The following is a 15,666-nucleotide window of genomic DNA, read 5'->3' on the forward strand; positions in this document are numbered from 1 at the left end:
GCTCAACCCCAGGTCCAGAGAGTGCAACAGGATGGAAAAAGAAAGGAGAAAAAAAATAGACGAATGAGGAAGAGTGAGATGCCATGAAGTTTGAGTTTTGCACACTCACCTGTAACACACCACAAACTGCGTGTAAACTACTGCAATCCAGTTGTGATGCCCGCGAATAATCCGTACCATCCCAGGGTGGGCCGTCAAACCTGCTTCGGGAGGGGGAAGGAGGTTAGAATGACACAAGCAAATTCACTACTTCAGTTTTACAGACCTGTTGAGTACCTACACTTTCGCTGACCAAATGTTTCTCTTGATTTCAATCCTAATTAATTACTATTTCGGCATTTAGGAAAAGTGAGCAGCTGCTTCACAGACCAGGCGAATTCCTGCTCCCATCCATCAACTTCACTCAGCCTCTTTGCCAGCAGAAGCACGAGAATGCCAACTGGTCTCAGGGTCCTGGGTGACGACTGGGCAAGTCTTGGACACGCTACAATGCCATGCTACTCAAAGATTCAAATCCAAATTTAATGCCCTCTAACAGGAAGAGCACTCCATCCACCACCCTAAACATTCACTTCCTCCACGGCTAATGCACAGTGGCAGCCGTGTGCACCACCTACAGGATGCTCTGCAGCAACTCATCAAGGCTCCTTCGACAGCACCGCCCGATCCCATGATCTCTGCCATGTTGAAGGACAAGGGCAGCAGATTCCTGGGAACCCCACCACCTGGACCTTTCTCTTCATGTCACTCATCGTCCTGATTTGGAATTACATCACCGTTCCTTCACTGTGGCTGGGTAAAAATACTGGAACTCCCTCCCTCACAGCACAGTGGGTGTACCTACACCACGTGGGCCGCAGCCTCACTCAATATTGTGAGTTAGTAAATAAAGAGCAAGCAGGCACCAGTACTTTGGGTCAGTGTCCTGCCCAACTTTCCCAGAGAGACAGGCTCCTGGTACTTTGCCCAGTTGATGCTTCTTTCTTGAAGTTGGAGTACAAACAGCTTCATGGCTGCTAACCGTAGCAATCATGGTGGCAAAACAAAGAACGAAAAAATGTACAGCACAGGAACAGGCCCTTCGGCCCTCCAAGCCCGTGCCGACCATGCTGCCCGACTAAACTACAATCTTCTACACTTCCTGGGTCCGTATCCCTCTATTCCCATCCTATTCATGTATTTGTCAAGATTAACATAGATTAACATAGAATTTACAGTGCAGAAGGAGGCCATTCGGCCCAGCGAGACTGCACCGGCTCTTGGAAAGAGCACCCTACCCAAGGTCAACACCTCCACCCAACACTAAGGGCAATTTTGAACACTAAGGGCAATTTATCACGGCCAATCCACCTAACCTGCACATCTTTGGACTGTGGGAGGAACCCGGAGCACCCGGAGGAAACCCACGCACACACGGGGAGGATGTGCAGACTACGCACAGACAGTGACCCAAGCTGGAATCGAACCTGGGACCCTGGAGCTGTGAAGCAATTGTGCTATCCACAATGCTACCGTGCTGCCCCTTAAACGTCACTATCGTCCCTGCTTCCACCACCTCCTCCGGTAGCGAGTTCCAGCCACCCACTACCCGCTGTGTAAAAAAAAAAAAAAACTTGCATCGTACATCTCCTCTAAACCTTGCCCCTCGCACCGTACACCTATGCCCCCTAGTAATTGACCCCTCTACCCTGGGCAACAGTCTCTATCCACTCTGTCTATGCCCCTCATAATTTTGTAGACCTCTATCAGGTCGCCCCTCAACCTCCTTCGTTCCAGTGAGAACAAACTGAGTTTATTCAATCGCTCCTCATAGCGAATGCCCTCCATACCAGGGAACATTCTGGTAAATCTCTTCTGCACCCTCTCTAAAGCCTCCACATCCTTCTGGTAGTGTGGCGACCAGAATTGAACACTATACTCCAAGTGTGGCCTAACTAAGGTTCTATACAGCTGCAACATGACTTGCCAATTCTTATACTCAATGCCCCGGCCAATGAAGGCAAGCATGCTGTATGCGTCTTGACTACCTTCTCAGTGACAGTGCCTGATCCTCAATCCCACCTCTTGGACCCTCACCAATCCCTCACCCAATACTCGTCCTTCATGTTTCTACAACTTCCAGCAAATGTCATCAGATGATGATCAAGGGGGGACTTTATTAGTACCCATCATCCAGGGCCCTGAACCCAATTCTGGTACGTGGTTCAGCTCCTGTGGCTGACACCAACTCAGTCACAATGGACCAAGGTTCAAATCTGCTGCCTTCTTGACCTCAGATGAAGGACTGACATTTTGGGGGCAGGTGAACCGCAAACTCATTGGCTGAGTTCTGAATCAGGGAGTTCAACATTTCAGAGACAAGGTACGAACCATTTCCTCGTTGCTCCAGGAGCTTCCCCAGAATGCCAGCATTACCCAGATTGGGTGGCATAGTGTTGCTCCTTCGTACGGGCACTCGATCTGTGGCTTCCTGCCGAGTCCCAACAAACTGGGGCCCAGCAAGGCTGTGCCGATTCTGTCTCATTGTTGGGATCACTGCGGACAAAGACGCACATCAAAATAAAAGGTCAAGAAGCCAGAGGTTGTGATGATTAGTCCCCACTTCCCATCCATGGCGAAAGGCCAGAAGGCATCAACCGCATTCTAATAACTCGCATCTTTCCCACCCTCTCCTCTGCCAGTGGCTAATTTCTGCATGTAAGAATGGACAGGGACTATTCAACTTTCAACGGCATCACATCCAAGAACAATCTTGCCCAGGGCGATTGTGACCACGAAATGCCGAGAGCCGTAAAACTGGAAGGGTGACTTAAAAAGGACTGAATTAAAACAAACAGACTTCCGCAGTGGAAATGGGGGGGGTCTCTCATTGGGGGGGGTCTCTCATTGGGGGGGGTCTCTCATTGGGGGGGGTCTCTCATTGGGGGGGGTCTCTCATTGGGGGGGGGTCTCTCATTGGGGGGGGTCTCTCATTGGGGGGGGTCTCTCATTGGGGGGGGTCTCTCATTGGGGGGGGTCTCTCATTGGGGGGGGTCTCTCATTGGGGGGGGTCTCTCATTGGGGGGGGTCTCTCATTGGGGGGGGTCTCTCATTGGGGGGGGTCTCTCATTGGGGGGGGTCTCTCATTGGGGGGGGGTCTCTCATTGGGGGGGTCTCTCATTGGGGGGGTCTCTCATTGGGGGGGTCTCTCATTGGGGGGGTCTCTCATTGGGGGGGTCTCTCATTGGGGGGGTCTCTCATTGGGGGGGTCTCTCATTGGGGGGGTCTCTCATTGGGGGGGTCTCTCAATGGGGGGGTCTCTCATTGGGGGGGTCTCTCATTGGGGGGGTCTCTCATTGGGGGGGTCTCTCATTGGGGGGGTCTCTCATTGGGGGGGTCTCTCATTGGGGGGGTCTCTCATTGGGGGGGTCTCTCATTGGGGGGGTCTCTCATTGGGGGGGTCTCTCATTGGGGGGGTCTCTCATTGGGGGGGTCTCTCATTGGGGGGGTCTCTCATTGGGGGGGTCTCTCATTGGGGGGGTCTCTCATTGGGGGGGTCTCTCATTGGGGGGGTCTCTCATTGGGGGGGTCTCTCATTGGGGGGGGTCTCTCATTGGGGGGGGGTCTCTCATTGGGGGGGGTCTCTCATTGGGGGGGGGTCTCTCATTGGGGGGGGGTCTCTCATTGGGGGGGGTCTCTCATTGGGGGGGTCTCTCATTGGGGGGGTCTCTCATTGGGGGGGTCTCTCATTGGGGGGGTCTCTCATTGGGGGGGTCTCTCATTGGGGGGGTCTCTCATTGGGGGGGTCTCTCATTGGGGGGGTCTCTCATTGGGGGGGTCTCTCATTGGGGGGGTCTCTCATTGGGGGGGTCTCTCATTGGGGGGGTCTCTCATTGGGGGGGTCTCTCATTGGGGGGGTCTCTCATTGGGGGGGTCTCTCATTGGGGGGGTCTCTCATTGGGGGGGTCTCTCATTGGGGGGGTCTCTCATTGGGGGGGTCTCTCATTGGGGGGGTCTCTCATTGGGGGGGTCTCTCATTGGGGGGGTCTCTCATTGGGGGGGTCTCTCATTGGGGGGGTCTCTCATTGGGGGGGTCTCTCATTGGGGGGGTCTCTCATTGGGGGGGTCTCTCATTGGGGGGGTCTCTCATTGGGGGGGTCTCTCATTGGGGGGGTCTCTCATTGGGGGGGTCTCTCATTGGGGGGGTCTCTCATTGGGGGGGTCTCTCATTGGGGGGGTCTCTCATTGGGGGGGTCTCTCATTGGGGGGGTCTCTCATTGGGGGGGTCTCTCATTGGGGGGGTCTCTCATTGGGGGGGTCTCTCATTGGGGGGGTCTCTCATTGGGGGGGTCTCTCATTGGGGGGGTCTCTCATTGGGGGGGTCTCTCATTGGGGGGGTCTCTCATTGGGGGGGTCTCTCATTGGGGGGGGTCTCTCATTGGGGGGGTCTCTCATTGGGGGGGTCTCTCATTGGGGGGGTCTCTCATTGGGGGGGTCTCTCATTGGGGGGGTCTCTCATTGGGGGGGTCTCTCATTGGGGGGGTCTCTCATTGGGGGGGTCTCTCATTGGGGGGGTCTCTCATTGGGGGGGTCTCTCATTGGGGGGGTCTCTCATTGGGGGGGTCTCTCATTGGGGGGGTCTCTCATTGGGGGGGTCTCTCATTGGGGGGGTCTCTCATTGGGGGGGTCTCTCATTGGGGGGGTCTCTCATTGGGGGGGTCTCTCATTGGGGGGGTCTCTCATTGGGGGGGTCTCTCATTGGGGGGGTCTCTCATTGGGGGGGTCTCTCATTGGGGGGGTCTCATTGGGGGGGTCTCATTGGGGGGGTCTCATTGGGGGGGTCTCATTGGGGGGGTCTCATTGGGGGGGTCTCATTGGGGGGGTCTCTCATTGGGGGGGTCTCATTGGGGGGGTCTCTCATTGGGGGGGTCTCTCATTGGGGGGGTCTCTCATTGGGGGGGGGTCTCTCATTGGGGGGGGGTCTCTCATTGGGGGGGGGTCTCTCATTGGGGGGGGTCTCTCATTGGGGGGGGGTCTCTCATTGGGGGGGGGTCTCTCATTGGGGGGGGTCTCTCATTGGGGGGGGTCTCTCATTGGGGGCGGTCTCTCATTGGGGCGGTCTCTCATTGGGGCGGTCTCTCATTGGGGCGGTCTCTCATTGGGGCGGTCTCTCATTGGGGCGGTCTCTCATTGGGGCGGTCTCTCATTGGGGCGGTCTCTCATTGGGGGGGTCTCTCATTGGGGGGGTCTCTCATTGGGGGGGTCTCTCATTGGGGGGGTCTCTCATTGGGGGGGTCTCTCATTGGGGGGGTCTCTCATTGGGGGGGTCTCTCATTGGGGGGGTCTCTCATTGGGGGGGTCTCTCATTGGGGGGGTCTCTCATGGGAGGGAAGAGACCCTCTAATGGACTTTGGCAACAACTCCCTTAAAAGGTTGTCCCCTAAGCCCATCCTGTGGTTCACCGAGTCAGGGTCCCGCTGGGAAGTATTGTAACTAATTCTCGCTCAGGTGCATCCCGGCCCAGCTGGCCACCGAATCCGGCGGGTTTGGAGAATGTGGTGTCAGCCCGTCAATAGGATGCTGATGGGTCAATCTGACAATACTGGATTCTCCGCCACGTCAGTAACTCCACTATCTCCACTGGAGAATGCAGCCCGTGATATTTTAAACATCTGGGCGAGTGTTTGACAATAAATAATCATCTTTATTTAAATACAAATCACCAAAAATTCTGACATTTATTTTCATTTTGGAAGTCAGAGGGTAAGCATGTCCACTCACACATCCTCTGTACGGACTGAAAGTGACCACACAATTTCTGTCTGTAACACATCTGACGAGACACACAGTCCTTAGCCGTGCAAAACGGGAAAGAGACAGGATTACTGAACTGACCTGGAGGAGGCAGGTATCCATGGAATAGGACGTTCCCACAAGATGAGCGTTCCAAATCCTCACACAATTCCAGGCGACGAACTGGGAACAGGAACAAACACAACATGAAGTTCCATCACAGGCCCAGCTCCCAGAATGAGGAATGGTGAGAGTGTGGCTCCTCCACAGGTGTTTGAGGGGACAGGGGTCAGTGGGATTCTTCCACACAATATGGAGGTGATGAGAATGATGCAGAACAGAGCTCCCGTCTCCAGGGCATTGATGCAATTGGACATGTTGAAATTCTGGCCAATGACAACCCCAAAATTTTGATGGTGAAGATTTGATGAGGTTGCTCCTGTCGAGGGGAGGTGATTAGACCATCTTGCTGAGCAGTTATTGTTTGGAATTAATGCGACATTCCATATTTGAATTTCTGTCAGCCAGGTTCAGTGATCGCTCTTTCCTCACTGAGTCCATGAGATATGAGCATGTAATCCAAGCTGATACTTCCAGTGCTGCACTGAAGGAGGGGCCATGATTGGGTGGGACATTAAATTGAGCAATGTGCAATTTGGTTATTTGACGAGGAGCAGGGGAATGCTATCCAGAGCCCTGACTGATATATATTTCTGAGCCAACATCACTGAAACAGATAAATTGGATCTTTATACCATTGCTGATTGTGGGGTCCTGCTGTGCACATGGAAACGGTCAGCAAGAAGCCTTGGAATATAGAGTTTTAAAGAGATGATCGGGATGGAGGCAGCAAGGTGTCAGGCAGGATGGTTCTGTGGGTTAAGAACACTGGCGGAGCAAGTTAAAGAGAGATTACAAGACTGAAAACATTGGGAATAGAGTTGGGAATGGGACCTACAAACTGGGAGTAAGACATTTGTCCCAGAAATCTGCTCCGCCATTAAATCAGATCATGGTTGATTTGACTGTGGCCTCAATGCCACTAGCCCACCGATCACCGATCAGGAACAAAGGAGTCAAAAGATTTCCAATTCTGTCCTTCAAAACATTTCCTGACCGTACTGCCACCACTCTCTGGGGAAAGAGAATTTCAGACTCACGAACCCGAGATAAAGATTTCTCATCATCGCTTTATTTTTACTGTAAAAATAGTTGTTGCCTCGCCCACAAAGAGAAACATCCCCTCAGCATCTTCGACAACATAACATAGCAGCTGATATCTGGAACAATTTTGGGATGCAAGTTATTTAAAACAAGAGGTGAATAAGGATGTTGGTAGTTATTCCCGGGTCTATTCTGCACTTACCCAGCGGAGAGATTCCATAGAATTCAGCTTCATGCCGAAGTGTTGCAATGTTTATGTCTCTGAGGGGGAAAGAAAATTCAATCCTTCAATTCTAGAGAATTCTACAGCTGAGAACATAGAACATAGAACAATACAGCGCAGTACAGGCCCTTCGGCCCACGATGTTGCACCGAAACAAAAGCCATCTAACCTACACTATGCCATTATCATCCATATGTTTATCCAATAAACTTTTAAATGCCCTCAATGTTGGCGAGTTCACTACTGTAGCAGGTAGGGCATTCCACGGCCTCACTACTCTTTGCGTAAAGAACCTACCTCTGACCTCTGTCCTATATCTATTACCCCTCAGTTTAAAGTTACGTCCCCTCGTGCCAGCCATATCCATCCAGTGAGAAGGCTCTCACTGTCCACCCTATCCAACCCCCTGATCATTTTGTATGCCTCTATTAAGTCTCCTCTTCACCTTCTTCTCTCCAACGAAAACAACCTCAAGTCCATCAGCCTTTCCTCATAAGATTTTCCCTCCATACCAGGCAACATCCTGGTAAATCTCCTCTGCACCCGCTCCAAAGCCTCCACGTCCTTCCTATAATGCGGTGACCAGAACTGTACGCAATACTCCAAATGCGGCCGTACCAGAGTTCTGTACAGCTGCAACATGACCTCCCGACTCTGGAACTCAATCCCTCTACCAATAAAGGCCAACACTCCATAGGCCTTCTTCACAACCCTATCAACCTGGGTGGCAACTTTCAGGGATCTATGTACATGGACACCTAGATCCCTCTGCTCATCCACACTTTCAAGAACTTTACCATTAGCCAAATATTCCACATTCCTGTTATTCCTTCCAAAGTGAATCACCTCACACTTCTCTACATTAAACTCCATTTGCCACCTCTCAGCCCAGCTCTGCAGCTTATCTATATCCCTCTGTAACCTGCTACATCCTTCCACACTATCGACAACACCACCGACTTTAGTATCGTCTGCAAATTTACTCACCCACCTTTCTGCGCCTTCCTCTAGGTCATTGATAAAAATGACAAACAGCAACGGCCCCAGAACAGATCCTTGTGGTACTCCACTTGTGACTGTACTCCATTCTGAACATTTCCCATCAACCACCACCCTCTGTCTTCTTTCAGCTAGTCAATTTCTGATCCACATCTCTAAATCACCCTCAATCCCCAGCCTCCGTATTTTCTGCAATAGCCTACCGTGGGGAACCTTATCAAACGCTTTGCTGAAATCCATATACACCACATCAACTGCTCTACCCTCGTCTACCTGTTCAGTCACCTTCTCAAAGAACTCAATAAGGTTTGTGAGGCATGACCTACCCTTCACAAAGCCATGCTGACTATCCCTGATCATATTATTCCTATCTGGATGATTATAAATCTTGTCTCTTATAATCCCCTCCAAGACTTTACCCACTACAGACGTGAGGCTCACCGGTCTATAGTTGCCGGGGTTGTCTCTTCTCCCCTTTTTGAACAAAGGGACCACATTTGCTGTCCTCCAGTCCTCTGGCACTATTCCTGTAGCCAATGATGACATAAAAATCAAAGCCAAAGGTCCAGCAATCTCTTCCCTGGCCTCCCATAGAATCCTAGGATAAATCCCATCAGGTCCCGGGGGCTTCTTAAAGAGATATGATGATATCAATAAATCGTCAAAATGGAGTTAAATGACAGTGTTGCAATCCCAGCTGGTGTTGCTAATGGGCAATCAGGACCCAAATGGAACCTTCCTTCACAGATCCTGGGCAGGATTCTGCAGCCGCTGACGTTCGGCCGGAGAAACAATGTTTACGACAGAATCGAGGGCGGCGCCACTTTCGCGATGCTCCACCCCCTCCAAAGCTGCGTAATCTCTGAATGCGCCTTGCGATGTATCGATGGCCTCAGGACATTGCCTGAGGGCCGCCGACCCCCAATGCTCCACTCCCGACCAGCCAAGTTCCCGACGGCATGGGTCACTCATGGTCTCATCCATCGGGAACTCGGCGTGGCGGCTGCGGACTCAGTCCAGTGCCGCTACAGTCGAGGGAGGGCCGCTCCTCGGGCAGGGGGCACATTATTCAGGGCTGAGGGCACTGTGGGGAGGGGGTGTCTGGACAGCCTGAGCCGGCCGAAGGGGGGGGAGCACTATATCACGGGCTGGGTCCGTGAGCGGCCTCCGCCATGTAGCATGGCGCAGCCGCCGTGTGCATGCGTGCCACGGACCCGGCAATTCTCCAGAGCGTATTGGCAGCTAGAACCGGGTGCTCTCCGCTGAAGCATGCTAGCCCCCAGCTACACCGACGGTCGGTCGCCACTTTTCCTGGCGTAAAACCCCACCGTTCCCACGCTGGAGTGCGACATAGCCCCAGAATCGGAGAATCCAGCCCCCTAACTTTCATCTTGTGTTTAGGAACATGGATGAACAGTCACAGGAGCAGATTAACTTTTTAAAAAAGAATAAAACATTTATTAGACAAGAAAATATTAGTACTAATACAGTCCTCCCTCCCCCAATTATACCTTTTCAGATCTATACCTATTTGTAAGGATAACAAAGTTACAAAATATATCTTGGATTCTAATATTCTCAGTAAGTACACAGTCCAGGGAAAGCAATCATCGAAACGTGGGCAGACACCCCACACTCTGAAACCAAATGACAGATGTCACTTTATACAACCTCTATACAACTAGTATGGCAGGGGGGTGGGCACGGGAGCAATAGGTCAGAAGGTGAGAGCATTGAGGGAGAACTAGGGAATAGGGACAGTGTGGCTCTGAGGCAGAGCAGACGGGGAGAAGTTGCTGAACACAGCGGGTCTGGTGGCCTGAAGTGCATATGTTTTAATGCAAGGAGCATTACGGGTAAGGCAGATGAACTTAGAGCTTGGATTAGTACTTGGAACTATGATGTTGTTGCCATTACAGAGACCTGGTTGAGGGAAGGGCAGGATTGGCAGCTAAACGTTCCAGGATTTAGATGTTTCAGAGGGGGATGTAAAAGGGGAGGCGGAGTTGCGCTACTTGTTCGGGAGAATATCACAGCTGTACTACGGGAGGACACCTCAGAGGGCAGTGAGGCTATATGGGTAGAGATCAGGAATAAGAAGGGTGCAGTCACAATGTTGGGGGTATACTACAGGCCTCCCAACAGCCAGCGGGAGATAGAGGAGCAGATAGGTAGACAGATTTTGGAAAAGAGTAAAAACAACAGGGTTGTGGTGATGGGAGACTTCAACTTCCCCAATATTGACTGGGACTCACTTAGTGCCAGGGGCTTAGACGGGGCAGAGTTTGTAAGGAGCATCCAGGAGGGCTTCTTAAAACAATATTTAGACAGTCCAACTAGGGAAGGGGCGGTACTGGACCTGGTATTGGGGAATGAGCCCGGCCAGGTGGTAGATGTTTCAGTAGGGGAGCATTTCGGTAACAGTGACCACAATTCAATAAGTTTTAAAGTACTGGTGGACAAGGATAAGAGTGGTCCGAGGATGAATGTGCTAAATTGGGGGAAGGCTAATTATAACAATATTAGGCGGGAACTGAAGAACATAGGGGGCGGATGTTTGAGGGCAAATCAACATCTGACATGTGGGAGGCTTTCAAGTGTCAGTTGAAAGGAATACAGGACCGGCATGTTCCTGTGAGGAAGAAAGATAAATACGGCAATTTTCGGGAACCTTGGATGACGAGTGATATTGTAGGCCTCGTCAAAAAGAAAAAGGAGGCATTTGTCAGGGTTAAAAGGCTGGGAACAGACGAAGCCTGTGTGGCATATAAGGAAAGTAGGAAGGAACTTAAGCAAGGAGTCAGGAGGGCTAGAAGGGGTCACGAAAAGTAATGAGCAAATAGGGTTAAGGAAAATCCCAAGGCTTTTTACACGTACATAAAAAGCAAGAGGGTAGCCAGGGAAAGGGTTGGCCCACTGAAGGATAGGCAAGGGAATCTATGTGTGGAGCCAGAGGAAATGGGCGAGGTACTAAATGAATACTTTGCATCAGTATTCACCAAAGAGAAGGAATTGGTAGATGTTGAGTCTGGAGAAGGGGGTGTAGATAGCCTGGGTCACATTGTGATCCAAAAAGACGAGGTGTTGGGTGTCTTAAAAAATATTAAGGTAGATAAGTCCCCAGGGCCTGATGGGATCTACCCCAGAATACTGAAGGAGGCTGGAGAGGAAATTTCTGAGGCCTTGACAGAAATCTTTGGATCCTCGCTGTCTTCAGGGGATGTCCGGGAGGACTGGAGAATAGCCAATGTTGTTCCTCTGTTTAAGAAGGGTAGCAAGGATAATCCCGGGAACTACAGGCCGGTGAGCCTTACTTCAGTGGTAGGGAAATTACTGGAGAGAATTCTTCGAGACAGGATCTACTCCCATTTGGAAGCAAATGGACGTATTAATGAGAGGCAGCACGGTTTTGTGAAGGGGAGGTCGTGTCTCACTAACTTGATCGAGTTTTTCGAGGAGGTCACTAAGATGATTGATGCAGGTAGGGCAGTAGATGTTGTCTATATGGACTTCAGTAAGGCCTTTGACAAGGTCCCTCATGGTAGACTAGTACAAAAGGTGAAGTCACACGGGATCAGGGGTGAACTGGCAAGGTGGATACAGAACTGGCTAGGCCATAGAAGGCAGAGGGTAGCAATGGAGGGATGCTTTTCTAATTGGAGGGCTGTGGCCAGTGGTGTTCCACAGGGATCAGTGCTGGGACCTTTGCTGTTTGTAGTATATATAAATGATTTGGAGGAAAATGTAACTGGTCTGATTAGTAAGTTTGCAGACGACACAAAGGTTGGTGGAATTGCGGATAGCGATGAGGACTGTCTGAGGATACAGCAGGATTTAGATTGTCTGGAGACTTGGGCGGAGAGATGGCAGATGGAGTTGAATCCGGACAAATGTGAGGTAATGCATTTTGGAAGGTCTAATGCAGGTAGGGAATATACAGTGAATGGTAGAACCCTCAAGAGTATTGAAAGTCAAAGAGATCTAGGAGTACAGGTCCACAGGTCATTGAAAGGGGCAACACAGGTGGAGAAGGTAGTCAAGAAGGCATACGGCATGCTTGCCTTCATTGGCCGGGGCATTGAGTATAAGAATTGGCAAGTCATGTTGCAACTGTATAGAACCTTAGTTAGGCCACACTTGGAGTATAGTGTTCAATTCTGGTCGCCACACTACCAGAAGGATGTGGAGGCTTTAGAGAGGGTGCAGAAGAGATTTACCAGAATGTTGCCTGGTATGGAGGGCATAAGCTATGAGGAGCGATTGAATAAACTCGGTTTGTTCTCACTGGAACGAAGGAGGTTGAGGGGCGACCTGATAGAGGTATACAAAATTATGAGGGGCATAGACAGAGTGGATAGTCAGAGGCTTTTCCCCAGGGTAGAGGGGTCAATTACTAGGGGGCATAGGTTTAAGGTGAGAGGGGCAAGATTTAGAGTAGATGTACGAGGCAAGTTTTTTACGCAGAGGGTAGTGGGTGCCTGGAACTCACTACCGGAGGAGGTGGTGGAAGCAGGGACGATAGGGACATTTAAGGGGCATCTTGACAAATATATGAATAGGATGGGAATAGAAGGATACGGACCCAGGAAGTGTAGAAGATTGTAGTTTAGTCGGGCAGTATGGTCGGCACGGGCTTGGAGGGCCGAAGGGCCTGTTCCTGTGCTGTACATTTCTTTGTTCTTTTGTTTGTTCTCTGTGAATTTCGCATCACATCCCATCAAGGTGCTTGTCGCATCGTAAATCATCTGATCTCCCTGGAACTCGGACTTTCACACGAGGATTTCAAAACTCCACTGTCTTAACACACTTAGAACTTTCACAGGATCACGGGACAATAGTACAGCAGAGGCCCTTCAGCCCATCGAGTCTGCACCGATACATGAAATACACCTGACCTGCCTACCTAATCCCATTGGCCAGCACTTGGCCCATAGCCTTGAATGTTGTGACGGCCGAGTGCTCATCCAGGTACTTTTTAAAGGATGTGAGGCAACCCGCCTCTCCCCCCCTCCCAGGCCGTGCGTTCCAGACCGTCACCACCCTCTGGGTAAAAAGGTTTTCCTCAAATTCCCCCTAAACCTCCTGCCCCTCACCTTGAACCTGTGTCCCCCTCGTAACTGACTCGTCAACTAAGGGGAACAGCTGCTCCCTATCCACCCTGTCCATGCCCCTCGTAATCTTGTCCACCTCGATCAGGTCGCCCCTCAGTCTTCTCTGCTCCAGAGAAAACAACCCAAGCCTATTTAACCTCTCTTTATAATTTTTAAAAATAAATTTAGGGTACCCAATTCATTTTTTCCAATTAAGGGGCAATTTAGCACGGCCAATCCACCTACCCTGCACATCTTTGGGTTGTGGGGGTGAAACCCACGCAGACACGGGGAGAATGTGCAAACTCCACACGGACAGTGACCCAGGGCCGGGATCGAACCTGGGACCTCGGCGCCGTGAGGCAGCAGTGCTAACCAGTGCACCACCCTGCTGGCTTTATCTCTTTATAACTTTAATGTTCCATCCCAGGCAACATCCTGGTGAATCTTCTCTGCACCCCCTCCAGTGCAATCACATCCTTCCTATAATGTGGCGACCAGAATTACACACAGTGCTCCAGCTGTGGCCTCCCAAAGTTCTATACAACTCCAACATGACCTGCTTTTGTAATCTAGTAAGAAGTCTTACAACACCAGCTTAAAGTTCAACCGGTCCGTTTCGATATCACTAGCTTTCGGAGCGCTGCTCCTTCCTCAGGTGAATGAAGAGGTCTGTTCCAGAAACATATATATATAGACAGATTCAAAGATGCCAGACAATGCTTGGAATGAGAGCATTAGCAGGTGATTAAATCTTTACAGATCCTTGTGGTACCCCACTGCTCACTGGCTTCCAGTTACTAAAGCAGCCGTCTGTCATCACCCTCTGTCTCCTACAGCTCAGCCAGCTTCAAATCCACATTATCAAATCACCCTGCATCCATTGTGCATTTGCCTTCTTAATAAGTCTCCCATGTGGGACCTTGTCAAAGGCTTTGCTGAACTCTTTAATAAACACCTAGCAATGTAGCTGTCCCTTTTTTACTCCTAAACTCTACCCACAAAGTTTCATTTGATAACCCCTCCAAGATATCATCTCTCCTTACTGCCGCCTTAACTAATAATGCAATGCCTTCTCCTCTTTTACCGCCTGAAGATTCTATAACCCTAACATAATTCTGTCTTGCCTGAAGATTCTATAACCCTAACATAATTCTATGTTGAGCTGCCAATCCTGCCCTCAGTCAGCCACGTGTCTATGATAGTTATATTATAATTACACGTGTCAATCACCGCCCTTAACACATCCATTTCACCTTAAATATATATATTTTTTCATGGAATTTGGGCGTCGCAGGCTGTGCCAGCATTTATTTCTCATCCCCAATTGCCCTTGAGAGGGCAGTTAAGAGTCAACCAAATTGCTGTGGGGTCTGGAGTCACATGTAGGCCAGACCAGGTAAGGACGGCAGATTTACTTCCCGGAAGGACATTAGTGAACCAGATGGATTTTTACGACAATCAACAATAGTTTCATGGTCATCATTAGACTTGTAATTCCAGATTTTTATTGAATTCAACTTTCACCCTCTGCAGTAATACTCCTGGTATTAAAAGAAGAGGCCATCCAGCCTGGTTTTACTCCCTTGAAACTTACTACTGCTGTAATCCCTCTGGCCTGATTGCTTTTCTATGTTAATCTGTGTCCCTATTCTTTTTTAAAATAAATTTAGAGTACCCAATTCATTTTTTCGAATTAAGGGACAATTTAGCGTGTTCAATCCACCTACCCTACACATCTTTGTGTTGTGGGGGTGAAACCCACGCAAACACCACACGGACAGTGACCCAGGTCCTCAGTGCTGCAGTCCCAGTGCTAACCACTGTGCCGCCCCTGTGCCAAAGTAGTTTAAACTCTTCCCAGCAGCACCAGCAAACCCATCAGGATGGATGTTAGTCCCAGAAAATGCTCTCTCTCTCTCGGATATCTTCACCGAGGAGCCCCATCCAGAATTTCAACCTCTCCTTTCAGCATTCCTGTGTCCTGGATCGTCATGAGCATTCAAGTTTGCACATAATCGCTCAGATACCCAGACTCACCAAAAGAACAACTGCTTCACAGACTGCATTAAGGTGTCAATAACATTTTTCCCCTCAGATGTCTGGCTTCTCGTTGGCTGACGTGTCCACGTCTGCACCTTGCAGCCTCTTTTTAACTGGAAACCTCTTCCTTTGCTCCTGACTTCACTGAACAAAACCCTTTTTCCAGATTTCTGTTTGTTCCTTTAACTTCCTGGAACTCACATTGCCTTGTTTCTGGGGCTCTGTTGGGACTTGCTTACTGTCCCTCAATATGTCTCTGCCTTTACCAGCAGCTTCTGTGGAAACATTTTTGCCTCTGGGTTACCTGGCTCCAAACTGACTCAAGTACTTCTGCTTTTCGATGCGGACCTCTAGTTGCTAAGCAACATTTAAACC

General features: G+C 50.2%; 1 protein-coding gene across 1 annotated transcript in view; it reads right to left on the reverse strand.

Annotated features, from left to right (window-relative positions):
• Positions 1 to 109: 109 nt before the first annotated feature.
• The window catches only part of LOC140402229 (SH3KBP1-binding protein 1-like), a gene marked incomplete at its 3' end in the record, with an annotated part of 33,073 nt that continues 17,516 nt past the window's right edge, over positions 110 to 15,666 (reverse strand). Inside the window, exons 5-8 of the mRNA XM_072489857.1 lie at positions 7,139 to 7,197; positions 5,875 to 5,955; positions 2,371 to 2,535; positions 110 to 200 (exon numbers count right to left, since the gene is read on the reverse strand). Coding sequence (XP_072345958.1) covers positions 110 to 200; positions 2,371 to 2,535; positions 5,875 to 5,955; positions 7,139 to 7,197 — 396 coding nt within the window. The remainder of the gene's footprint in view (positions 201 to 2,370; positions 2,536 to 5,874; positions 5,956 to 7,138; positions 7,198 to 15,666) is intronic.

Source organism: Scyliorhinus torazame, chromosome 25 (assembly GCF_047496885.1).
Source record: "Scyliorhinus torazame isolate Kashiwa2021f chromosome 25, sScyTor2.1, whole genome shotgun sequence".
Lineage (NCBI taxonomy): Eukaryota > Metazoa > Chordata > Chondrichthyes > Carcharhiniformes > Scyliorhinidae > Scyliorhinus > Scyliorhinus torazame.